Source organism: Tubulanus polymorphus, chromosome 4, assembly GCF_964204645.1.
Source record: "Tubulanus polymorphus chromosome 4, tnTubPoly1.2, whole genome shotgun sequence".
NCBI lineage: Eukaryota > Metazoa > Nemertea > Palaeonemertea > Tubulaniformes > Tubulanidae > Tubulanus > Tubulanus polymorphus.
The window spans coordinates 24,583,537-24,609,311 of NC_134028.1; the positions used below are offsets into that span (position 1 = coordinate 24,583,537).

At 38.7% G+C, this 25,775-nt stretch overlaps 3 protein-coding genes across 5 annotated transcripts; 2 read left to right on the top strand and 1 right to left on the bottom strand.

Moving 5' to 3' along the window:
* Positions 1–405: 405 nt before the first annotated feature.
* LOC141903608 (ribosome biogenesis protein BMS1 homolog) lies at positions 406–14,685 on the bottom strand. 3 transcript variants are annotated; one of them, XM_074791805.1, is made up of 22 exons: positions 14,496–14,597; positions 14,091–14,304; positions 13,060–13,330; positions 12,486–12,674; positions 12,068–12,210; positions 11,829–11,950; positions 11,540–11,748; positions 11,151–11,278; positions 10,444–10,937; positions 9,871–9,972; positions 9,581–9,741; positions 9,414–9,495; positions 8,664–8,792; positions 5,876–6,036; positions 5,434–5,509; positions 5,140–5,382; positions 3,944–4,002; positions 3,496–3,618; positions 3,251–3,398; positions 2,806–2,981; positions 2,298–2,456; positions 406–666 (listed from the first exon to the last, which is right to left on the bottom strand). In XM_074791805.1, the coding sequence occupies exons 2-22, from the start codon at positions 14,258–14,260 to the stop codon at positions 457–459; spliced, it is 3,555 nt and encodes a 1,184-aa protein (XP_074647906.1). In that variant the 5' UTR covers positions 14,261–14,304; positions 14,496–14,597; the 3' UTR covers positions 406–456. The 3 variants fall into 3 exon arrangements, with proteins under 3 accessions (XP_074647906.1, XP_074647905.1, XP_074647904.1); XM_074791804.1 differs by lacking the exon at positions 14,496–14,597 and adding an exon at positions 14,629–14,685 and having other exon boundaries at positions 5,140–5,509; XM_074791803.1 differs by having other exon boundaries at positions 5,140–5,509.
* LOC141903627 (dynein light chain LC6, flagellar outer arm) lies at positions 7,177–8,635 on the top strand. The gene is made up of 2 exons (XM_074791831.1): positions 7,177–7,306; positions 7,800–8,635. The coding sequence occupies exon 2, from the start codon at positions 7,804–7,806 to the stop codon at positions 8,086–8,088; it is 285 nt and encodes a 94-aa protein (XP_074647932.1). The 5' UTR covers positions 7,177–7,306; positions 7,800–7,803; the 3' UTR covers positions 8,089–8,635.
* Positions 14,686–15,028: 343 nt separating the features above from the next.
* On the top strand, positions 15,029–19,081 carry LOC141903623 (growth factor receptor-bound protein 2-like). Its single transcript, XM_074791825.1, has 5 exons — positions 15,029–15,434; positions 15,949–16,046; positions 16,642–16,806; positions 17,370–17,529; positions 18,345–19,081. Exons 1-5 carry the CDS (start codon positions 15,357–15,359, stop codon positions 18,552–18,554), a joined length of 711 nt encoding a protein of 236 aa, XP_074647926.1. The 5' UTR covers positions 15,029–15,356; the 3' UTR covers positions 18,555–19,081.
* Positions 19,082–25,775: the final 6,694 nt, after the last annotated feature.

Consider the following 25,775-nt stretch of genomic DNA (forward strand, 5'->3'; position numbering starts at 1 on the left):
TAGATCGCGCGTAAAACCAAACATTTTCCATCTTTGTTTTACGTATTTGATTGTATTATTTGATTGAATTCTTAGCAGATGGAATCTGGGAAAGCAACGTGTAAGTCAGGGAAAAAGCTAGTCAAATCAAAGTGGCCACCTTGTTAAAATTGCTACATCATCCTTCAAGATAGCAACTCTGGTCTTTCTTGCTGCCATTCAACGTTCTGCCTTCAAAGGGAATTTGGCAGCGGATTGATCGTGGTCACCCTGATGGGGCTGGGGCCACTTCTGATGTAAAATATGCTTTGAACTACTTACGTGGAAGTAGGGCAGCAGAATTCTGAACAATCCCTTAAATTTTTCTTTCTTTAAAAAGCCAAACGATAATAGAATAAAATCACGAAAACTAAATGAATTGCATTTCCAAATAATCGATTATTTCATTCAATTCTAAGTAACAAATAAAAAACCCGATCAATCCTTCTCGAATTTCTTCTTTTTCTTTTCGATTTGACCGAGAGTACGATAGATTTGTTTTTTCGTCTCTTTCTGTTTTTGCGCCTGTTTTTTCTCGATCAGACCCATTTTCTTGCGATGGTCAACGACTCGCTTCGTCATCGCCTCGCGCTGTTTACGAATCTTATCGCGATGAACGGCTTTCAACATTTTCATCATTTTATTCACCTGTTCATAAGAGAAATAGAATACTCCAGATAACTACCATACAATAAATTCCATTCTCAACTTGGATAAAACTGTTAATAACGCAGGATCTACTCAGTCATTTGGATGTTTGTTTGGAGTGGATGGTGTCTACTGCATAATCTAAATTAAATATCACTCTCAAGCCAAAAGATCTGACTTGAGCGGAGTCTACTGTATCATTCAACTCAGATATCACTCTCAAGTCAAATGATCTGACTTGAGCGGAGTCTACTGTATCATCCAACTCAGATATCACTCTCAAGTCAAATGATCTGACTTGAGCGGAGTCTACTGTATCATCCAACTCAGATATCACTCTCAAGTCAAATGATCTGACTTGAGCGGAGTCTACTGTATCATCCAACTCAGTTATCACTCTCAAGTCAAATGATCTGACTTGAGCGGAGTCTACTGTATCATCCAACTCAGTTATCACTCTCAAGTCAAATGATCTGACTTGAGCGGAGTCTACTGTATCATCCAACTCAGTTATCACTCTCAAGTCAAATGATCTGACTTGAGCGGAGTCTACTGTATCATCCAACTCAGTTATCACTCTCAAGTCAAATGATCTGACTTGAGCGGAGTCTACTGTATCATCCAACTCAGTTATCACTCTCAAGTCAAATGATCTGACTTGAGCGGAGTCTACTGTATCATCCAACTCAGTTATCACTCTCAAGTCAAATGATCTGACTTGAGCGGAGTCTACTGTATCATCCAACTCAGTTATCACTCTCAAGTCAAATGATCCGACTTGAGCGGAGTCTACTGTATCATCCAACTCAGTTATCACTCTCAAGTCAAATGAACCGACTTGAGCGGAGTCTACTGTATCATCCAACTCAGTTATCACTCTCAAGTCAAATGATCTGACTTGAGCGGAGTCTACTGTATCATCCAACTCAGATATCACTCTCAAGTCAAAAGATCAGACTTGAGCGGAGTCTACTGTATCATCCAACTCAGATATCACTCTCAAGTCAAAAGATCAGACTTGAGCGGAGTCTACTGTATCATCCAACTCAGATATCACTCTCAAGTCAAATGATCTGACTTGAGCGGAGTCTACTGTATCATCCAACTCAGTTATCACTCTCAAGTCAAATGATCTGACTTGAGCGGAGTCTACTGTATCATCCAACTCAGTTATCACTCTCAAGTCAAATGATCTGACTTGAGCGGAGTCTACTGTATCATCCAACTCAGATATCACTCTCAAGTCAAAAGATCAGACTTGAGCGGAGTCTACTGTATCATCCAACTCAGATATCACTCTCAAGTCAAAAGATCAGACTTGAGCGGAGTCTACTGTATCATCCAACTCAGATATCACTCTCAAGTCAAATGATCTGACTTGAGCGGAGTCTACTGTATCATCCAACTCAGTTATCACTCTCAAGTCAAATGATCTGACTTGAGCGGAGTCTACTGTATCATCCAACTCAGATATCACTCTCAAGTCAAATGATCTGACATGAGCGGAGTATACTGTATCATCCAACTCAGATATTGCTCTCAAGTCAAAAGATCAGACTTGAGCAGAGTCTACTGAACCAGCAAGTCAAAAGATTCACTTTTGTGGAGTCACTACTGTATTTTATCCATACCTTCTGCTGTTTAGGCTCTAGAACAACTGCCACTCGACCCTCTTTAACCGGGTCTCGTGTTTTTCTCATCATTTTCGGTTTGTCCTTGAACGGAAGATTTTTTTGCAACTGTTTCGGGATTTTCAGAGGAATAATACTCTTTTCGCTACGAGTGATTTCCTGGAATAGTAAAAAATTGAAAATCACACACAGCCACGTATGTCTCGCCAGGGATGAGCAGATATTAGCCCCCTACCCTAAAATTCTGAGAACTATTAACCCTTTCAGCGCTGACTAATTCATACCTGAAAGTGCTGATGATATTTTGAATTAGAAAAAAAAATTCCACCCCAGCACATTAAATAACAGCAAAAATATGTATTTTTGATAACAGGCATACCTGCACTATAATGCGTCTACACCACAGTGCGATGTAATGCTAGTTACCAATATTTAACCATCACCCATTAAGACGCACTGAAAGGGTTCAACTAATAATTACATTATGACCCAGTGAGGAAATGGTTACCTTGTACAACGAATCTTCATTGGCTTCGTTTTGAATGCCTCGCTCTCTCTTCAACTGCCCCAATGTTTTCATACCCTGCCATTTACATCGCTCTTCGCTCGGCAGAAGCAGAGTTGTAACCGGATTGTAAAATTTGGGCGCTTCGATCGGATACCACGACCTCATAAATATAATATCTGAAACACAAAATGTTTAAAAGATACACAAAACACTACGAAATACATAATCAATGTGAAATCCCACAATAAAACACCATGAAATATACAATTTGTGAAAAATTTGTGCACCTAATTTTTTGTTGAAATTTACTTTTTTGGGATTTAGCAGTTACATGAGATTTGGTACAATTTGGTGAATTTTGTCACGGGAAAATTTCTAAGGAAGTTTAAGGAAATGGAGCTATCATAAATTATTCGCTGCCAATTCTCATTAATCAAGCGCTTACCACTAGCGAGTATTTTGTCCTCAAAAGTGGCCCTAAAAGCCCCGGCCGGAGATTTCACAGCTTTCTTTATCTGACCCCGTATTCCGCTCACAGCTCGTAAAGCAGCCCCTTCAAACTTCGCAACCTCTAACGAAGAGTTGAACATTCCCTGCGAAAAAGATTTTGATCATTTTCTGTCAGCACATCGGGCGCCATCTATCAGATATTGGGAGTGATTTTTTTAAAAGCCACTCCGATCAGCTCACCTGAATAAATGCAGTTTTCTTGTAGATTTTCAGAGGTGTACCTATAAGTTTCAATTTCTTCACGATTACAGTCGACTTGTCCAATGATAAAACTACACCAGTGGCAGCAATTCGGAAATCCCTCTGCGCAAAATAACATGAATCATTCTGTCAGTATGGTTGAAATTGATATAAAATTTACAGAATAAAAAGTTTTCTCAATTAAAGGAGTTCTTGAATTATTAGTTCAAGAAATCATTTCGGACCTTTATTCTAAGTGTGGGATCTTATATTAAGAAGAATCTAAATATAAAGTCGAATGATAGAGCTCACTTAACGGGCAACATTCAATGTAATAACATTCACCATTTGTTATAATGCCATCATTTCTTAGTTCAAACAATTGCGTTAACTGTAAATGGAGTAGAAAATAAATGAAAAATTTCTTGATATGGTTCTTATAACTTACAGTGGCTGCGGTAACCGTTTGAACTGCTAAAAATCCTGTATTTTGAGGAGTGATTGGACCTGAAATGAGAACGATGAGAAATTGAAATCATTAACATGTACATTAGACAACGCTTGACCCGGATCTCATGGGAATGATTAATTTCCTCCAAGAGGCAAGTGAATTTGGGGGCAGTCAGAGGGAAAATTCTAAATATTTCATCCAGGACATGTGATAATCGGAGGCAATTTGCTTTTTGACAAGTCTACTGCTACATTACTAGGTATTCAGGTAGATTTAATAATTGATATTACTCAATTATTTGATTAAAGTTAACCGTTAGGTTGGATATATCCACGGTAACAATGCAACACTATCCCTGACATGTTTTGGTAAAAGATCCCTAAGATCCCATTAATTGTTACGATGACAGCTTTCTTCTATTAAACTGCTATAATAAAAAAACTTTTGAGCAACTGACCCAAGATGAATAAAGTTCAAGAAAAAGCCTACATTTAGAAAGAGAATCTATGCGCAGTTCACAGTTTCGATTCAATGAGCCATTCTTAAAACTGGTTTTTGATGAATACAGTTATAAATAATTATTACTAGGAAGAAGTTCCTACGTACGGCTAGCTAAAATTCAGTGAATTTAGACAAGTGATAGTTGACCTGGAAAACGGCAGATCATAATTTGTCGAGCAGAATGACATGACTTATTGAAGAGATGTATGGAGGAAGATGTCAGGGTCATTCATAGCGGGGGGTTAGGGCACTGTTGCCCCCCACCCCAGAGATTTTGGAATAGTTCCGTTTTTGCAAATATCATTATTATATCCAATAGAAATTAAATGCAGAATCCTCACTTGGGACTGACAACGCCTAGTTGAGTTTATTGTTAGGGCATATTAGAAGAATCAAAACCAATATATCAGTTTTCTGACTTTAGGTAACTGCCCTTTTTCAGTTTTCTCTGCCCCCCCTCCCCCCGCGAGGTACAGCCCTGGATTTTATTACTGCATTAAACATTTGAACATGGAGCCTATCGGCTTGTGATTTGAATAAAACAGAAACTGCATACCTAGGGGGGCTCCTTTATGGCCAAATCGGTCACAGCAGAGCTAAACAGTTTCACTGCCCCGCAATGCAGCAATCGAAAGTAATTGTAGCAATTCAAAGCCCGATCAAGCAAACGAATGAAAATAGCATCAACTCACCCCAAAACGATGCGTGACAATGTAGATGCTGCGGTGTATATTTCAATAGTCGATTTCTCAGATTATGATCTTCGATCGTGTACAGCGGTATCGTCTGAAAACGTCTCCAACCGAGCGAAAACACGAGCGGGTCGCGCGTCTTCAAGATCTTCTTGTGCCATCGGTGTTTTTTCAAACGTAGCTTCACGTAGCCGATCGTGTCCTCGACTCGTAACAACCCGCCGAGTATAACCGGATAGGTGGCGTCGAAGTTCGTCACGAATTCGCACGGCACGTTGTCGATCTCGACGCGAACGTACATTCCCGGACGGAATCCTTCGTACTGTACGCGCAGATCGTCCTCTAAATCCTCGAATTCTGCGCGATTGAACTGCGGAGACAAAAATGTTTTTCTTTAAATGTATCAGCTCATGGAATTTGCTTTTTTCTTACCCTTAACTGAACTTTCAGTACTCCAAACATTTTGCCCATTTTAACACATCCCCGAAAGGGAGACCGCTACTTTACAGCATTCGGCGTGGCTGCTGAGAAATGTCCCCTACTTTGGAAACCATCACAAAAAGTTATATTTCCCCAATTTGTGGCAGAGAAAAAAATGAAATCAACCAAAATTCATTGACATAAGGATATTTAACCCGACTTGGATTTACTGTAACATGAGGTCGCTGTACAAATAATATCACAGTTGACTGTAATTTGTAGCTGAAGGATTCATCACACTGTATTACTGTAATACCTGTGATTGTTGTTCCATTTCAGCTTTCATTTCATCTACGAAACTCGGACCTTCTTTACCATCATAGTCGGAATCGAACATTGCTTTCAGTTTCTTTTTCTTTTCCTGGCGTTTTTGGATCGCCAATTCCGCTCGACTGAGCTCCTTCTTTTCGTCGCCATCTAGCAAAATGAGAAAATTGGATTTTTCAAATAACTACAGTTAAAAATTTCAATTTTGGGCCGATTTTTCACATTTTTTACATCATAGCAAAATTTTAAAATTGTATCTAGGTTCTCAGGCAAGAGGGTGTGTATAAAACCTATCTAGGCCGGGGGTGCACTGCAGTAGAATATTCTGTCTAGAATATTGAGATTGCCGCAATTTATTGTCACAAACAATGAGAAGCGAGCAAGAGGCCAGACAAATTTATACCTAATTGAACCAGTGACCTATTAGAAGCTGACAGAGCCGATTAGCTGAAATATTATGGCCAAAAAAAATATTGAAATATCTGAATGAGGAAACCTACATATTTCTCATCTTATTCTAATAAACTTTAATCTATGCGAATAATGTACATTTCATGGAAACAATGTAAATCTTTTCCGATCAGCCCTAACAGCCTGCAGTAGATGGGCGACATCAATTATTCACTAGACGGATATTTTCGCTACTTTTTGAACGCGCGTTGTCATAATATCATTGGATCGTGAATAATAAATGAAAACAATGAGTAAAATCTCCTTAAAAATAGAAACTCATCTGAGTATTGGTGTCAATATATGTATACACAACGTTTCATGTTAGTCCAGGTGAAAATAACGTAATCTTATTACACAAATTTCACGCTTAAGCATGAATTTTTACGATTTTCATTTTTAACACCCTCTCGAATAGTACAATTTCGCAGCAATTAATCAAGTCTGTGCAGTTATTTGCCGGGATTCACGTCATGACAGTTTGCTTAATTAACAATTACATAGGCTTAATCACGTTCGTATTAAGGTAACAGTAGGTGACTTTAATTAGCCGCGAAAATAACATCCGCAATGCGAGAAATGTAACGAGAAACGCGTAAAAAAAGATTAATAAACGAACGACTATACGGAAATAGGTTTTCCATATACATTTATATAAATAAAACTTCTAACCATTGAAAATAATTTCGTTTTCGTAACTGAATTCCAACTGCGGAAATAGCGAAAATACCCGTCTAGCGAATATTGCGTGGCGCATACTTGGCAACGGGGATCGTTGGCAACGGTGGCTGTCAGAGTAGAGGCTACTGTCGGAGGCTAGTAAACTAGAGCGGTGATTGGCGGAGGCGCGCGGATAATACAGACAGCGGATCGTGATAAATATCAGTGTTGTGAGAACCAGAGACGTGAACAGGTAAAGACGCTCAGGTGATCCACTCCTATATACATTAAAAACAGCAAAACACTAAAGGTAAGACTCTTTGAAACTTTTAGCTCGAATTACAACCGATTTCTGATTTAAAATGGCTGTTATTTCCATGGATATTCATTGTTAACTCGACCTGGACTAAATGATGCCGGGGTTGGCTGGATTTTTTAAATTTCAAAAATAACTGAAGCCAAGGACGTTCGCATCATAAATGCTTGTTGTACTTCAGTTTGCTGAAGCCGGACGTAGATCGTTTTTAAAATGTGCTAAAATAATTGATTTTACAAATCAAGTTAGTTATCTTCGTTTTTAAGGTTTTAAAAAGCTAAAGGCAAGAATAAGGGTGGGGTTACCATAGCGACGCGATTCAACAATTAATACATGGAATGAGATCGAAGTCAAACTCAAATTGAAATACTCGATTTAGTCATTATTTTGTTCCTATAATGAGAGGACAACATTTCAAACAACTCAACCGTTGTCAACTTTCTGATTTGTCATGTATTTAAATTTGTTTCTATTTTGATTGTTTCAGCAAAATGACGACCCCCGGTGGAGGAGAACGCAAGGCGGTCATTAAAAACGCTGACATGCCCGAAGAGATGCAACAAGACGCGGTCGACTGCGCCACGCAGGCCATCGACAAATTCAACATCGAAAAGGACATCGCCGCGTTCGTCAAGAAGGAATTCGACAAGAAATACAACCCGACCTGGCATTGCATCGTCGGCCGAAACTTCGGTAGCTACGTGACGCACGAGACGAAACATTTCATCTATTTCTACCTGGGACAAGTCGCCGTACTGCTGTTCAAATCGGGATAGAATCGCACATACCACTGCCGCGAAGATCAGCGAAATTTTTATTAAAACCGTGAACTTAAAAACGAAAGATGTCGATCGCATAAATATGTGTGTAAAGCGTTCTCTAAAGACTTGAAAAAAAAAACAGGACAGTTGCCTAAAAATATTTGATAAATTATTATTATTATTATTATTATAAAGCTTGTTGTTATTGAGAGGTTGTTATATTGCGTAGATCTAAACCACGCCACGCTGCGTAATAAAAATACTTAAATATAAAACGATGTGCAGGATTTTTTTGTGATCAACGTTCCAAATTAACGCTAACGCTTTTTCTATGTACGGATTTCGATTTTGAATTACTCTACGAGCTGCATGGACTATTATCTGTGAACTATTTGGCATAAAAGCGATCCAAATAGTTTAACGCTGTAACATTGTTTTTGATTTCTAATGGACGGTCTGAGTGTCTGTAAAAGTGCGTCTGTTCTGATTGTTTCATCTTCACTGCCAGTTGGCACTGTTTACTATTATACGAAAATATATTTTTTTCCGTAATAATACGAAGTTCTGAACAATGGGTTTTAATTCGGTACCTTCTTTATTTTCTGGCGTTTCATCGTTAGTCTCTAGATCATCGCCGCTGTTGTCATCATCTTCAGCGGTTTTAATATTGGTCGTCACTTCACCGGTTTCTAGATCCTCAAAGTCGCCGTATAGTTCATCTGAAAAACCGGGAAATCATGAGGATTCATAAAGCTGCAGTCTTTCAATTATTATTCAGGGTATATTGGTGCAGAAAGCCTTGATTGAGGAGTCTATGCTATCTCTGGGGCTGCAGTTGCCCAAAGGTTGGTTTGAGGGTACCGCAATGACAGTTGAAAGGGTTCATCCACGCAGATTTTGACTGACAATGAAACAAAATGTTCTAGTTAATTTATTTCATAGAAAACATGTTCAACAAAATAATATTTACAATTCCAAGTTCCCAACAGCTTGAGACGTAAAATTACCCTCATTGTTATCAAAAACCACTACGAAATATTGTAGAGATATCTGATATAGGTAACCTGGGCCCGGTTTCAAAGATTGAGTATCAAAGTTATCCCTAGGGAGAAATCCTCAATCTGGTTGACAGCCACCATAGTAACAATGAGAAACCATGGTTATAACTGACAAATTTCAAAATGTTCCCAGGGACTATTTTTCTTCCATGTCTATGAAACCCAGCCCTGGTCTATATTTGACCGGTAATGGGTTCGGAGAGTATTGTTATTAGGTAAACCACTATCGAGTGAGTGAGTGACTGCTGAACAAGTAACAAGTCTGCAGTAGTTAAATCTTACCGTCTTGATCTAATAACGCTTGTGCATCGTCACTTTTCTCCCACTTTCCAGTCACAAAACAATCTTTAATCGACTCCAATAACTACACATAAAAAAAAAAAACAACATTTAAACGTTGAAATCAACGATAAACAAGTTGAGGGATTAGTAAAATACAACAAGAGTACCTCCTCCCAGTTGACGGCAGCTATATCTGATGTATACAGCGAACAATCAGTACCGTGGAAACCGCGCTGTTCACTCGTACCCTTCTTACGATTTAGAGTAAATAAACCACCGACTTCACCTTCATCATTCGAATCATCATTCGATTCGTCTTCATCGACAACTGGAAGAGATTCGTGAGAATTATGCCTCGCTCACTTCATGACTGGGTTCCAGTGGTGGATAAGTCATTGCTTCATGGATCTTTAATAATTTTGATTTTTTCACTCAGTCAGAGACCAAATGAATTTACCTTGTCCGTAAACGTGTTTTCTCCAATTCACTTTCTCGTTCCTACGACTGAAGAATCCCTCAGACGCTTTGATAGCAAGATTTTCTTTCCACTTCAAATGACCTGAAAAATCCATGACAAATAAAATAGTAAACTCTCCTGAATTTGAATGCTTCTTAGAACAATTGCGACAGAATGTGAATTGAATTCCACCATCAGTAGCTCGAATTATTGCCTGACAAAAATCACTGGTCTCAATTCAATAGTTAGGAGGGATCTACTAAAAATACCGTATATAAGGAAGACCTGCACAATTTGATTCAAATTGGACACATAATTCTTATCGTAGTTAGAAAAAGGTCCTGAAACCAGTTCACAATTGCGCAATTGAAATTAAGAATTTAAGTTTGAGACAGACTACTGGTACCGGTAGATCAATTCCTTCAGCAACAATGGATTCACCAACTAGAAAATTTACGTTGCATCTCTTGGCATGCCAAAATCAATTCACCAATGAAATTTGTGGATTTAAGTGACATGTTTGCAACTGGGTCCCATACTAACTCTTGTCTTCATAAATCATTCAATCCTTACCTGTTTCCTCTTCGTTATCGCTTACTTCTGACTGACTAGACTCATCATTATTCACCGCCATTTCATCATCGCTAGTTTCCTCGTCATCTGAAGAATCGGATGCCTGCTCCTCGTTTCTAGCATTGATATTCCTCAGAGCGTTTTTCACCGTTTGTGCGATATGATCAGTGTTTGAACTTTCGTCCGTTCTCGCCGGATATTCTTGAACGTCGGTGTTAATTCGTTTGGAGGATCCTCCTCCAGTTCCTCGTGAGGATCCTCCATTATCAAAATCAAAATCATCATCATCATCATCATCATCATCATCATCATCATCATCATCCTCACTATCGGCGAAAACTAAATCCTCATCACCCGGAACTGATTTATCCTTATTCTGTTCATCATTTACATTATCGTCATTTTCATCATCGGATTCATCATCGCTTTCATCATTTCCATCGTCAAAAACAACTTTCCTCCTTTTTCGTGCTGTCGGTTCATCAGAAGCATCCCTGATGACAAGAGTTAAATTTCAAAAATTCAATCAAACCTGCTTAATTTCAATCAGTTTTGATTTAATCCAGTCAAGATTTTCAAAAGTATGATGTTACGCACTATGTTATCTAGTTTAACCCGAGCAATTCCCGAGAAAATAACTTTTATCTCGGCTCAAAACAATCAAATTAAAAGGTTTGAATTCACAAACATCAGTCAAGTAAACATACTCATCGAACTCCTCGGGTAACATTGGTGCTGCATTGTTGAATAGTGAAACCTGACTGGTCGCCATTTTCTGGTCGAGAGTTTGTTTTGTGTCGATCAACGATGAAACGAGTTCATTAGTAACCGGCGTCTGAAATAACACGAACAATCAAACTCACTGAATATCTTGAAGGCTGCTACCACAAATCCCTCAATGACATCATCAGAGTAACATGAAAATAATCAAATTATGTCGTGTCAAATCATGCCATTTTTAGTAATGGTCTACAGTATATGCTTCGTAGAAACACTGATGTCATAGGGGGATTTATAGACAGCCATTTTGTCTCGAAGGATGAATATACACTATATCGTCCGAGATGAACACTGATGTCATAAGAGGAAATTTTACCCGACTCTCGTCCCCGGCAGCGTCGTGAGAATGACTTCCTTTCAGATCGATATAAACGGCGTCTTTATCGTAAACGATTCCGCCGACGCCGGATAGCGGCGCGTAGATTAAACGCTCTCTCTGATTCAACGATCGTTTCTTGATCGTCTCGGGAAGCGGACACGGGTCTGGCAGAAAACTGACGTCTTTCACGTAGAAATCACCGCATCCTGGAAAATAAATTCCGCAGTTCATCGGTTTTCTGTTTAGTTCAGCTAAACTTCAACGATCGACTATCGAGCGTTCTTACCGGGAATGTGAACGTTGCTGTTGTTTTTGAAGAATGTCCCGCGCAGGTATCCGTACAAACAAACCGTACGATCGCATTTACTATTTTGACGTATCGTCTCGGGTTTAGTTACATCTTCCATTCTGCGAAAAGATCATCAAACAAAAGTAGCATCGTAGAAAGGTTATATAGGACACCCTGTTGGGGGTAATTAGGGGTAAAATTTTTCCTGATTCAGAAGGGGTCAATATTTTACACACCTGTCAGCTAGGATGTAAGGATGAGCCGTTCTCCAGGTCAGTGGTGGAAATTTCATCACTGATATAAATCGGCCTAAATTATGTATCTCGGTTTTTTGATACTCGCCATTGACCATACCAGACAAATAGAACAACTTAGCACCCTGAAAAACAACGAACGGCAGTCATAACTGAACTGATGGTGCAGCCTGTCAACCTGCTGTCCATACCCTGCACCCCCTCAAAATCTGCTGTCTGTAACCCTACTGATAATCTGCTGTCAGTACTCTGCATCCATCAGACAATCTGCCGGACAATCGCCATCTTAACCAAAACTTTTTTTACCTGACCCCACAGACAGACATTTTATCACCATGTATGGAAAATCAGCTTGTGTGATGGAGTAGGTTAGAGATATCACAGTTGACCTAACACATACTTGATATATTTCAGTCCAGAATCTATGTTTGAGTTTCTTCTTTGTTTTGCGTAGTTGTTTACTGTCGCGGAAGTGATCTAGATGCGTCAACACGCCCATTATTTTAGGAAATCCATGCACCTGACAGATGTTGAGAAACTCGAAAATTTCCATTTCAAATCCGAAACTGGCATCGACCAATAATAAAACCTGAAATAAATGATAGAATGAATTCCAGCTCTTAAGGCATTATCAGCAGGATTGAGGTCACTCATTGCCCTGAACCCACTGAGTGCAGCTAACAGCATTATTAGCAAATTTGAGGTTTCTTATTGCCCTCAACTCATCGAGTGAAATCAAGGGCCTAGTTGCATAGTCAAAGCTTTGATCTAAGACCAGTCTCAGCTCAATGCGGTTTCATAGCCAATCTAAAAATTTAAGACCCGGACCCGTCGAAAGTCATTTCGGTTTTATAGCAAATCTACCAACTGAAGACCATTCTTGGGCTTAAATAACTACTGTAAAACTGAGCCTAAGGAAATAAAATTTGGCCAAACTTTCTATTATGCCCGATGCAGACGTCAGATAAACTTACCAAATCTGCTATCTTAGCCACATCGATCATGCAGTTAATATCATTGTTGCATTCGATGAAAGTGATTCTTTTCTTTTTCCCCGATACAATCGTAACTGGGCCTTCGATATTCGTTAACTTCTGTTTGGTAAAGTTCTTTATCAGACAAGTCATCAGCGTACTTTTGCCGACTTTAGGCGGTCCGACGATCGCAACGACGACTGGAGGTGGTTCTACGGGCGTCCGATCAACCTCCGGTAAATGATGCTTCTTCGCTTGGATATCTAATGTTCTAAAAATTAACAATATAATTATCATAATCGTTTAATCAAGCCTCAGTTCCTAAGTCCTGAAGTCATCATTGACTCCTTAAGTTCTTAAAGCATTTTAACTTCAACCTACAATCTGGATCTAGTTTTGGATCCAATTCCAGAATTGTTAGTCGAGTTTGGGGCTAGAATTAAAATTGATACATTTCCATCTATTTTGTCAACAAGTTCTAACCGAGAGGGAATGTGGTTCATGGATTCTGTTCAGAAAGAAGCAACCACTGAACAGAAAACCTGACTCATGAACCTTTTCGTTAAGCACGTTAGGCAAAAAATGGTCGAAATAAAAAACGAAGTGGCTACTCGTACGGACGCGTACGAATAATTCCGTAGGCTATTCGTACGGATTACTCTGGAATGTTCGTATGGGAAGGGATAGGGTTAGGGTAAGGTGAGGCTATATGTAGTTAAAACATTCGGCCGACTGTCAGCGAGCTTGGTGGTCTAGTGGTATGATGCTGCGCTAGTAATTTACTGGCCTGGGTTCGAGTCTCGCTCGATCCACTCTATTTTTCTCTAACTCTATTCTCCACACTTTCCTTGAATTTTCTAAGTCGCGCACCTCTGTACACATGCGCGGTGTTAATCAGCCACTCAGCGACAGTTATTAGCGTACAGATCCTAGTTCCGTACGAATAGCCTCCAGAGTAATCCGTACGGGTCCGTACGAGTCACCACACCGAATAAAAAAACTAAGATCAAGATCATTATTTCTTGAGTTACCTTCTAACAGATCGAGCAACTTTGTTGATAGATTGAAAAGCGAATGCTTTCGGATTGCGCTGCCTCGCTGTTAATTCCTGTTCATGGTCGCTCTTAGCTTTCTTCTTATTCGCCTTCCTGCCGGCGTTTCTTTGCCGATGACCTTTCTGTTTTTGGTCGCTTTCTTCCATTTTTGTTTTTGTGGCCAATATAACAAATTACAATTAGCATAAATCTGCAAAAGAACATAGATGAGACTAAGGTAATTGAATAAATTCAGTGATTGGTTAGCAGATGATACCCCTTACTGAATCTAGGATCGTATGGTAATAAATTTTGAATTGAATTGAAAATTTCTTTTCGTTATTTAGGCCTTGACAGGTGGTATTGAGTTGATTGGTTGTAATTAGACAATTCAAAACATACCGAGATTAGAAGGCAAACATAGCCGACAATCCGGTATAGTATTATTTTCGATAGAAATCACGAAAATAGCAGAAAAACAATCAGAGAGCGGCTCCACATGTGCTATAATAAATTTAATTGAAATTTGACACACCGTCAGCTAGCGCCATCTATGTTTTGTATTTGTTCGGATTCGGAACCGGACTTGGTTTTTTCACAGCTTTCAAAATGTTCCTTTACGCTGAAATAGACCAATAACATCTTTACCGTCGAAATCGTACAACCTCCTAGATATTTCAATGAGCGTATTTCGCATGAAATTGGTTCTAATTTTTGGACTGAATGAAATTGTTTATCAGAAGACTGATGGGAGTTCATATCGTGAAAATAAAGTCATTCCATCGAAAAATATATTTTACAGTTATTCAATGAAATGTGAAAATAAAATCACATTCTATCACACGGAGATCCAGTATTTTATTACAATTTTAATCACTTTATCAGCGAAAATCATTAGCGGATTAATACAATAACTTTGAGAGATGAGAGTAAAATCCAAGATGGCGTCCTGATGCGACGAGAGTAGTTCCCAAAGGCAGGCGAATTTCTCGACAAATTTACCGTCATAATCGAGTAATGTCCGTCTAGACGGCGACCATCAGTCGATTGTAAAAAAATTCACGATTCATTTCACGTTCTAGATCGGTATCGGACCGCTAAATCGAGTTAGAAACCGCCTATCTCGACTTTAAGATTTTTACTTCCGCGTTCGTTCGCGTACATTCGGCCCGTCACGGAGGAATTTTTTTAGATATTTTTTTCGCAGTTAATTCGTGTCTGTGAAATCGTTGATATCCGGCAGTTAATCGATAAGCCAGCATCATGGAGGCTGTTGCGCTGCATGAATTCAATGCAACTGCTTCAGATGAAATGAGTTTTAAGAAGGGAAAAGTTTTGAAGGTAAAAATTCTGTCTGTGACCTGTGTGAAAAATAGGAAAGTCATTAGGACAACTGCACTCTAGCAGTTATGCTCCTTTTTGTAAATCCCTCATGAAAAAGCCTCGAAAAGAAATTTATAGTCTATACTTTTCCACCTCAAGGCAAAGCTTTAAATTTGAGTATAGTCACTTATGGATAACTGAGGGTATCAGAAAAATCTTCTTATGAAGAATTTGGCAATTTGACAAATTTTACTGGTCCCATCCTCCACTCATGAAAACCTAGTTAATTAAGATATGTTAATGACCATCATGTATTTCTTTTTTAATACATCATTCATTGGGAATATAACATTTTAAACCAAGAAATTTCTCAATTCATTGTGAATTCTGGGAATTTGAAAATGGAGGTGAAGTGGCCACCCTGAATTTAGGGGTATATTATAAGGCCTTAATAAGGACCATGATTCTCTTTCACTAATGAAGTGAAAGTTCTCGAATGAAAAACTCTTTTGTTTGTTCATTGTTCGAAAAGATCTTAACGACTGAAGAAGAACAAGATTGGTTTAAAGCTGAATTGGATGGAGCTGAAGGATTTGTACCACGAAATTATATCAAGATGAAGTCACATCCGTAAGTATCAACCCCTTGTTTGGATGGTAGCGTGAACTCCGCTCAAGTCAGATCTTTTGATTCAAAAGTTTATCGAGTTGGATGATACAGTAGACTCCGCTCAAGTCAGATCTTTTTATTCAAAAGTTTATCTGAGTTGGATGATACAGTAGACTCTGCTCAAGTCAGATCTTATGACTGGAGAGTGATATCTGAGTTTGATGATACAGTAGACTCCGCTCAAGTCTGATCTTTTGACTGGAGAGTGATATCTGAGTTGGATGGTACAGTAGACTCCGCTCAAGTCTGATCTTTTGACTGGAGAGTGATATCTGAGTTGGATGGTACAGTAGACTCCGCTCAAGTCTGATCTTTTGACTGGAGAGTGATATCTGAGTTGGATGGTACAGTAGACTCCGCTCAAGTCTGATCTTTTGACTGGAGAGTGATATCTGAGTTGGATGATACAGTAGACTCCGCTCAAGTCTGATCTTTTGACTGGAGAGTGATATCTGAGTTGGATGATACAGTAGACTCCGCTCAAGTCGGATCTTTTGACATGTACTACAATCAAAAGATTTTTCCGTAGCCTAACGAATGATAATTTTTTTGGCAGGTGGTATATTTGTAAGATAATCCGAGCAGAGTCCGAGCGTATTTTGATGGAAAAGAAATACGACCATGAAACACGAGTCGGTTGTGATAAATACGTTCACCTCGACGGAGCGTTTCTAGTGAGACCCAGCGAGACGTCGCCGGGAGATTTCTCTTTATCCGTAAAGTATGTATCCGTTTGTTGCTAAATCTCTCCCCTGGGATGGGAGGAGAACCTGTCGCCGATCGACTTGCAGTCTATGTTTTCTTTGTATTAGTTAGCAATCATAAAGTATGGTATTTTCATCTAGTATGAGTTAACGATAGTATGACATCTAGTACTGGTAGATTTGGCATAATTTCAAAAGAAAATTGGTGAAGATTTGATGATACAAAATTTGATAAAGAATATGCATTTTCTTTGAGGTGTTTCCGTGATCATAGAATTAGAGTTAAAACTGATGTTCGAGCTACAACTGTAAACAAAGTATTTGATGGCGTACTGATTGCCGTATTAAGATTTTTAAATTTAATTCAGCAGTGGACAGGCCTGTACGCAAGATTGCATAAAAGGCATTTTATAAATTATGATTTAACGGCATGCATAGGATAGATCAAATGCTGGACATCTAGGTGCAAAAAGAGTATTGAGATGAGAATTTTGAGAGTGGGTTCAGTGTGAACCCTTAGATTGCCTGTAATGCGGATGCATTGAAGGAAATATTGTTGTATTTTGTTTGTTTTACGCAGGTACGGTGACAACGTACAACATTTCAAAGTGCTGCGAGACGGATCAGGAAAATACTTCCTGTGGATGGTTAAATTTAGATCGTTAAACGAGCTGGTTGATTATCATCGAACTTCATCCGTCAGTCGAACTCAACCGATATTCCTCAGAGATATGACAATGGTAACTAGCTATTCCTCTCCTCTCTAGCTGACTGTTCCTTACTCGGTCCAACTCGAAGCGCCGCAAAGTCCCGGAATTTACTACAACAATTTATTTGGAAAAACCTTCTGCTTTCCTGATTGACCAAACGTTTGAAATATTAACATTCTTTAATTTTTGAGGGTTAGAATTCACTGCGTTGAGTAGTTTACCGAGTTCTCTGATTCTCAACTCGGTGAAATATTTACAGTAGTCCCAACACGCTGCCCAGTTCCCTGATTCTCAACATGGTGAAATATTTACAGTAGTCCCAACACGCTGCCCAGTTCCCTGATTCTCAACATGGTGAAATATTTACAGCAGCCCAAACACGCTGGCCAGTTCCCTGATTCTCAACTCGGTGAAATATTTACAGCAGTTTATAACACGCTGCCCAGTTCCCTGATTCTCAACTCGGTGAAATATTTACAGCAGTCCCAACACGCTGCCCAGTTCCCTGATTCTCAACATGGTGAAATATTTACAGCAGTCCCAACACGCTGCCCAGTTCCCTGATTCTCAACTCGGTGAAATATTTACAGCAGTCCCAACACGCTGCCCAGTTCCCTGATTCTCAACTTCGAAAGATTACCAGTCCCAACACAATATAGTAAAGTGCTATTCAATTTAAACTCTTTTGAACTGAAATGGAACTTCAAAATCATTTTCAAATTCATTACTAATGTTTGCTCTTTCCCCTTGACCTGAAATCATTTTGCGTTGTGAATATCAGTTTTCTTGCATTTCTGAGGTTCGTTACGGGTATCATTTTTTAAGTTAATTGAATTTGATTTCAGGTTGTGGCTATTTACGACTTCGAACGTCCCGAAGAAGAGGAACTGTGTTTTAAGAAAGACGATATAATCGTAGTATTGGAGCAATGTGATCAGAATTGGTGGAAAGGCAAACTATTCGACACGCAAGAGATCGGGCTGTTTCCCGTGTCTTACGTGCGTGTCTGCACCGAGCGACCCGAGTCTCTCAATCATCCACCGTCTGTTCGCTAAATATAGAAATAATGAATGAAACGACAACAGATCGAAACAAACAAATGAATGAAAAACTGTCTCCTCTTTACAAATATGATTATATCCTGATTATACATTTAATGCGCATATAGGTCATCAGTGTTCTCCACATGCTGGTATTTTTAGAGGCTCTGCTGATCAATCTCTGAGTTAATATAACGCTTAACTCGCGGTTGGTCGCTCGAGGTTTGCACCAAAAGTATCAAAATAGTCCGTTCCGCTGCCCGGCGCGTTAACTCCTCGCTACTTCTTAAGGAAATCGGGTACGGGAACACCAGCTATTTCGTCAGGTGGCGCCACTACTAAAGTTCTCAGATGTACTCGATTCCAAAAACAGACCGATTTTGAGAGCGGTTGATGAAAGCCCCTTTAAATCCCTTGTGGAGAACACCGAATAACAAACGAGAATGAAGGCTTGTGAAATTGTGTTTACGCACCACACTATATATGTCAGATATATGATATGATATGATATGATATGTAGTTCCTTCCTGTTTATTTTATCGCTGCGAGTTCATGTCTCAAGTTCGATAAAATTACCTATTATTATTATTATTATTATTATTATTATTATTATCATCATTTTGATTTATAAGTTTTTTTTAAGCTTCTACTGTACATATTTGCATTTCAGATATCAGACCTCACACTCGTGTATTCAATATTTTGAATACGTTTTCAGTTATTATTTTTTGCCTGAAATTGCTGAAGCGCTGTGAATTTACGAGGACTGATCGTAATTCGGTTAAAATGTTATTTGTGATTTAGCTTCTTTTTTTTTTGTAAGCTCGATGCGGTTACCAATCGACAGCCCTGAACCCTGTCGACATATTTAGCATTCTAGCATAAAACCCGGATTCTCTTGTTTTCGAAAATGTGCTGATAAAATGTCCTATGTGTGGTGTTCGTAGTTCATATTCGATTAGAAATGTCTCAGGTGAAGTCCCGAACACGTGCGAAGTGTGGACGATCAGCAATTGGAAGAATTGTGATATTATCGAAGGTCTGACGGGCGAGCAGGTCCTGGTGGCTGTAGATTGATATCTGCATCCATGAGAAAAGATGTGTTAATTCGTGCGCTTGAATAACATTTAACTTGCTACCAAAATAACGGCACATACTACTACTATTATTATTATTTTTATTATTATTATTATTATTAATAATTACCAGATGTTACCAGAGTTGTTAGAGTCAGTTCAATAAGATTTTAATCAGTCAAGTGCATGAACGATGTTTCAGGAACACGGTCAGAAATGAACTGTACAGTAAAGTGTTCGGCTTTCATGATAGTAACGGTCGTTATAAGGATTGGTAATTGTTTTTTTTTTTTGTATTTAATGATGATGAAGTTTTGAATGTATAGAAATAATGGAATGAGAATGAGAATGGAATGAGAGAATTTTGTAGATATGTGTACGAAGCCCCATCGTTTAAGGATCGTAGTAACATTTCCCTCTCCCCAGCTATTATCATCCTAGTTGTATCAAAACCATTGGCGATTGCAGTTTTACAAGTTTTAACTGCCGTTTTTGTAGTGTGAAATGTGATGATGAATGACAGGGTTCGTATGGGTTTCAGAAAGTTTCAGAAAATAGGAATCTTTTTTACCAGGCCCCGCAAAAGCTGTGGGAATTTTGTTGTCATTCTTTTTCTATAGCTATGGAAAATTGTAAAATGCACTCAAAATGTAAATTTCCTTCTATTTTGAATTTTAGGCTGTATGCCTAAATGTCTTATTACACATTTGATAACGAACTTCATGAAAACATCGGCGATGTGTAAATAAGGGGTATGGTATATTTATAATCTGGGTATGGAAAATGAAATGGGGAAACTCGTAAGAACCCTGAAGTCAGGTGATGACCGTGGATGCTTCCTAATGATTTCGTCGAGTAAGAAAGCCTGAGAATTGATGTTTGAAATTTGATATTTTTTTTAGCTGTATCGAGAGAATTTCTGTCTATAATGTCTGACACTTGACGTCTCTCGTGTGTCACGGTATTAATCTCTGCCAGTCTAAAATTATGCGTTTCCTGTGTTTTTCCTTCTTATCTCTTGAACCCGCCCAAAGGTTCCACGGTTGTTACCAAGTAAGGATCCTAACTCAGTGGCCGTAAAGTCGCTGGGCCAAGTTGCATTGCTTTTGACTTAAATCCAATGATGGTCTTACCAAAGTTGGTTGTAGAACCAAACTGAACCTAGACTAGTCTTAAGCAAGATTGGCTATTGAACGGAGATAAGCTTAGAAATTACCGGTAAGCTTCAACAGTTGTTAGTTTGGTTATAAAATCACCTAAGACAGGTCTTGTTAGATTGATTGCGATAGAAATTAGACTTATAAGACCGAGTGTCCTTAATTCTAAGCTATGACCTCTTAACAACTGGCCCTTAAATCTAGAATTTAAAAATGTAAATTTAATCTAACCTTTGACAACTAAGGAACCAAGTCCTACATTCATAAGACGGGTTGATTATTTTCCGAGTTATTTCTCCGTTTTGTCTTATTCCGCCCGAAACCTTCCGGGTCAATAGCAAGGCCGTCAGAACTGCCTTAGAAATAATGATAATCAAAATCGAATTTCCGCAAAAAAAGTGTTCAAGGCCACAATTTATTATTCAATTTCGCCTTCCCGGTTTCGCTCAAGGATTGAGCCCGTTTATCATTGTAGTTAAAAGACTATTACTTATACCTTCGAAGTCACATAGAGCTTGATTTGTTTAGTTCGCACTTTGAATCGATGTAGCTTTTAGTTTTTGAACTAAAATATACCGACGTGCATATGCCCTTTGACGAAATCTACGTATAGGTGCAGCACCAAAAATAATTTCTCTCAAAAATCTTATGCTTATATTTCTCATATTTTGTATCGTATTTTGTAAAAGGCCTGTGCCGCTCTTGTTTTCCACATAGCATTTTTTCTAATCAAGTTTGAGCCGAGATCAACTGCTCCATTTTGGTGCGGGATAATAGATTAATATGTATAGCTTAGAACTGGTAATACATTTCAGCTATTTTCTAGCCATCCAAAAACCTTAAGTGTCTCTCACAATGTCTCGTATAGAGTTCAGTAAAGAACGCGCTGAAACTAGTAACTCAGGCATATATTTACAGTAGGGATGAACCGTTGACCAGTGTCGCTTCAAATCCAAATGAATGTATATTATTATTATTGTCTAAACCGCGGTATCACAGGGTCTCTACGACTCCTTGATTTATGAAAAACTCCTAAACTGAAATTGCTTTTAAAGGTCCTAACTTTAATTTGATCAAATCGTCTGAAACTCCTTCAATTTTTTGAAATGGTTTTCTTAGAAATGTTTGTAGTTGTACAGTAGACTACCGCGGGTATGCCTAAATCGGTACAGTTTGTACCAGGATTTTTTCATTAACCTATTAGGCGGTTACCGAATTAGAAACCGAGTTGTGTAGTATGAAGGATAAGAATTTGCTTACAAAACCACTGAATTACCGGTTTACCGAGATAAACTACTGATTTAGAGTCTACTGTAATTGGGATTGAAAGTGATGCAGACACTTCTTCGAAATTTTCTCCTTTAAAACTCCTTTTATCCAGGAATGACCAATCTGTAGGGATCCTGTATATCCAGGAATGACCAATCAGTAGGGATCCTGTATATCCAGGAATGACCAATCTGTAGGGACCCTGTATATCCAGGAATGACCAATCTGTAGGGACCCTGCGTAAACTAATACAGTCAACCTTCAATTATTCGCCAACTCACTTTTCCAACTTAGTTTTGAAAAATTTTCTTCATCAATTGAAATGATGTTCAACTATCTGGCACCCTCGAGTATCCACCCAACATGACATTGGTGGATAACAGTTGTGGATGATAATCGATCCTGTATCATGACATCGCACCAGTCAGGGGTGAACTTAATGATTGTTCGAGGGGTGACTCGCCTCACATCGTTTTAATAGCATTTTAGTAACGAGTGAATGATTTATACGTGAACTTATTAAGGTCGGGCGAAATTCGACTCAAGTCCAGTCCTAGCGGAATCATCTCCGCGTGATCACAGGTTTGAGTCCAGAGATAGTCACCCGACTGCATGTTCGACTCTAGTACGAGGTACTCAACGTAGATCGAACTTTGATTATTAGTTGCATCCACGGCTTGCGTCGTGACTGAAAAAATGCAAGTTCACCGCAACTGATGATGAATTTCTACTGTTTACGCCGGGTCTTCTGCGTGCATATGCTTGTGCTCGTTTTACAACTACTAACAGAGATGAAATATCGATATTGATATTGATATTACGATTATTATTATTATTATTACTATGGATAGATAATTGGTTGGTATTATATCGACCTGTGTGTAATTCCATGAATACAACACTGCTTAGGACCGATATCATATATATGTATATATCTATAAATATATTATTATTATTATTATTATTATTATTATTATTATTGAAAAGAGATATTAATGTATCCTAGATATGATGTAAATATGAAATGGAAATGTCTTTGGAGGGGGGGGTTGTGGGATGAATTGACGATGAAACAGAGTGAGTGGTTCCACGTTATTACGATGTAAGTTCGTTTTTGAAGATGAAAGCCACGTATGTGTAATCGGGTCCCGGTGTCCTCCTGATCGCTGATTATCGTGACTAGCCTTCACTCCTGCCCCCCCCCCCTCTTGCCGAATGGAATATATATTTTTATGGTATAGATTTGAGTCGAATGAATTGCGATGGGTCTGTTGTTGTTGTATATTGTCGAATCATGACTCCCCTAACGCTCACTTGAAGAAACTGTTATGTAGAATTTTTAAAGTCATTATTCGGATTGCGTTATGTTTTTCTGTCCTATTTGGTTTTCGATACGCGTCGTGCTGCTCGACGATGGTTGGTTTATCGGGTCGCAACTGATTTTAGATCGTGATCGCCAAAGCCACGAGTTGGAAGTTCGGTTTGCCAAGGGGCACGGCGTCTGATGTTGACCCCTAGCGTGTGTGATTAGATACAACAGTTTGATAATCAGGGAACTTGTTGAAAGTCTTTTCAAAGAAATCTTTATAATATTTACCAATCAGAGTTAGAAAGGGTTCTTCTGTGTGTGTGTGTAATCTTACTGATGAGGTGAAGAATTGTAATTCTGTAACCAGCTTCATAATTGTCGGTTAGTTAACATTGACGAACATGATTTCGACCTCAGAGTGAAATCTTCCAAACCCACCACATCAGTCCTGCCAGAAACAAAGCAGATGGCTTCAAATCTTAACTGACAATCAAGCTGGATTCAGAACTGTTTGTGGATATTTATAGATTGTGTTACCGCATTGGGTTTTTTTTTTATGAATGAGGAAAACTACATTGAATTTGTATCACATCCTGATGAACCCATATATTATCGTAATTATGTTTATCCGCTGTTAGACTGAACCAAGTTCCACTCGTTTGTTTTTTTTCAGTGTAATTCGATTACCGGTAATCGACAATTGAACTGACTACCTTCGAAACAGGATCCGGGTTCCATAGTAAGATTTAAATCTTTGATGTTGGATAAAATGAATCCATCGCTTTTGAGTTAGATCTAATGGTGAAAAGTAGAACTGGATCGAGTTTCGTGAAACAGTTTTAAAGATTTCAACGGTTAAGTTTGAATTGTTCTTATTGAAAGCATGAAGTAACCAATATTAAACCAACTTTATCGTGAAACAGGACCTGCAGTCCAGCAGGGCTCGGATTGTACACCAGTTTTAACTATCACCTAAGGCCCAGTTGTGACTGTCAATTGTTCCTATGTTCTTTTCATGAATTCAATTCGATTTCCACCCCATGTAGAGATGGTATCTTATAATACAGGCCTAGCTGCGCAGTCCTGACTCGAGTCCAAAAGTGATCTTGAGTCTTAAGACTGGTCTAAAGTTGTTAACTGAGCAACTTGATGCGAGGGTTGACTAAATTGACTATGAATCAGGGTGGTCAGATGTTAGTTGAGACTGGTCTATAAATCTTTTCTGTATCGTAATTTTGATGTAATATTCTGTTTAAAAATGAGTAAAATCAGTTAAAATGATGGCGAGTAATGAACCCAGCGTGCACGCGGTTGGGTACACTTAACTGTTCATGAATTATCATGGATAACGATAATATAAATGTTAATGATAATTGTCTTCACCTAGGAATGTAATCCAGTATCATATTAGTGAATTGAACTGGACTCCTTTGTTCTGAGTAAGAAAGACCCCGAACCGCAGATTGATTTTGATTCACAACGTGGAACTGGGACGAGTTTGTTTGCGCCGAGCTAAAACACCAAAACATGCCTGCTTCATCCTATCTAGTCTTCTTATACCCGGTCTCATTAGATATAGCTTGCTTTTCAGGTGCCAAGTATTGCGCGAGTTCAAATTAAATCTGATTTTTGATTTACCAGCGGGCCTTAAAGAAAACTATCCAGACTTGATGTTTCTCGTGTGGGATTTACTATATAGCGATTTGAAATACTGTGCCATTTGTAAACTGGTCCGTGCCACTATCATTGGATCAAACACTGTTGATGAAATATTTAATAATCTGGCCAAAATGAAGATTTGATTTGCTGCAATGCGAAATATTCTTTTGATTATTTGAGAGAACTGTGTAGGTGCGATAGAACCAAACCCTTAGCATATGCGCTAGAACCATTCGGGTGTGAAAGAACCCGATCTGGTGCGATAAAACCCTGTGCAGGTTGTGGTTTCGCCTAACATTTTATGTACATAATGCATTTAAGATACACACACATATATATACTATACTAACAATGCTATTGCGTAGTTTTAATAGCCAGACATAAAAGTGGAATCATTTATTCAGAGAAGAATGTCGACTATTCTGGATTTCTTGAATCGGACAGGGAATACACTTCCATTGCTCCCACTGCTTTAGAAGTGTTTATCGAGACATGCTAATTATGATTTTGTACTCTAGAGTTTACCGAAATAACTATTTTGATCCTGTAAAATTAAAATAAATATAACACAAAGTATTTGGAGATGATTGTTTTTAGTAGTTTTTCTGCAGTATCTCATCTCGTTTTGTTTTTCCGCCAAAAAGCGGACGACAGGGTTTTCCAGGACTGAACTGGGGTGTGGATGCCAGACAATAGAGGTGTCCAAGGTTCAAATCCAGGTTCGGATGTTGAAACCTGGGTCTTGATATTGAATAGAGGATAACAG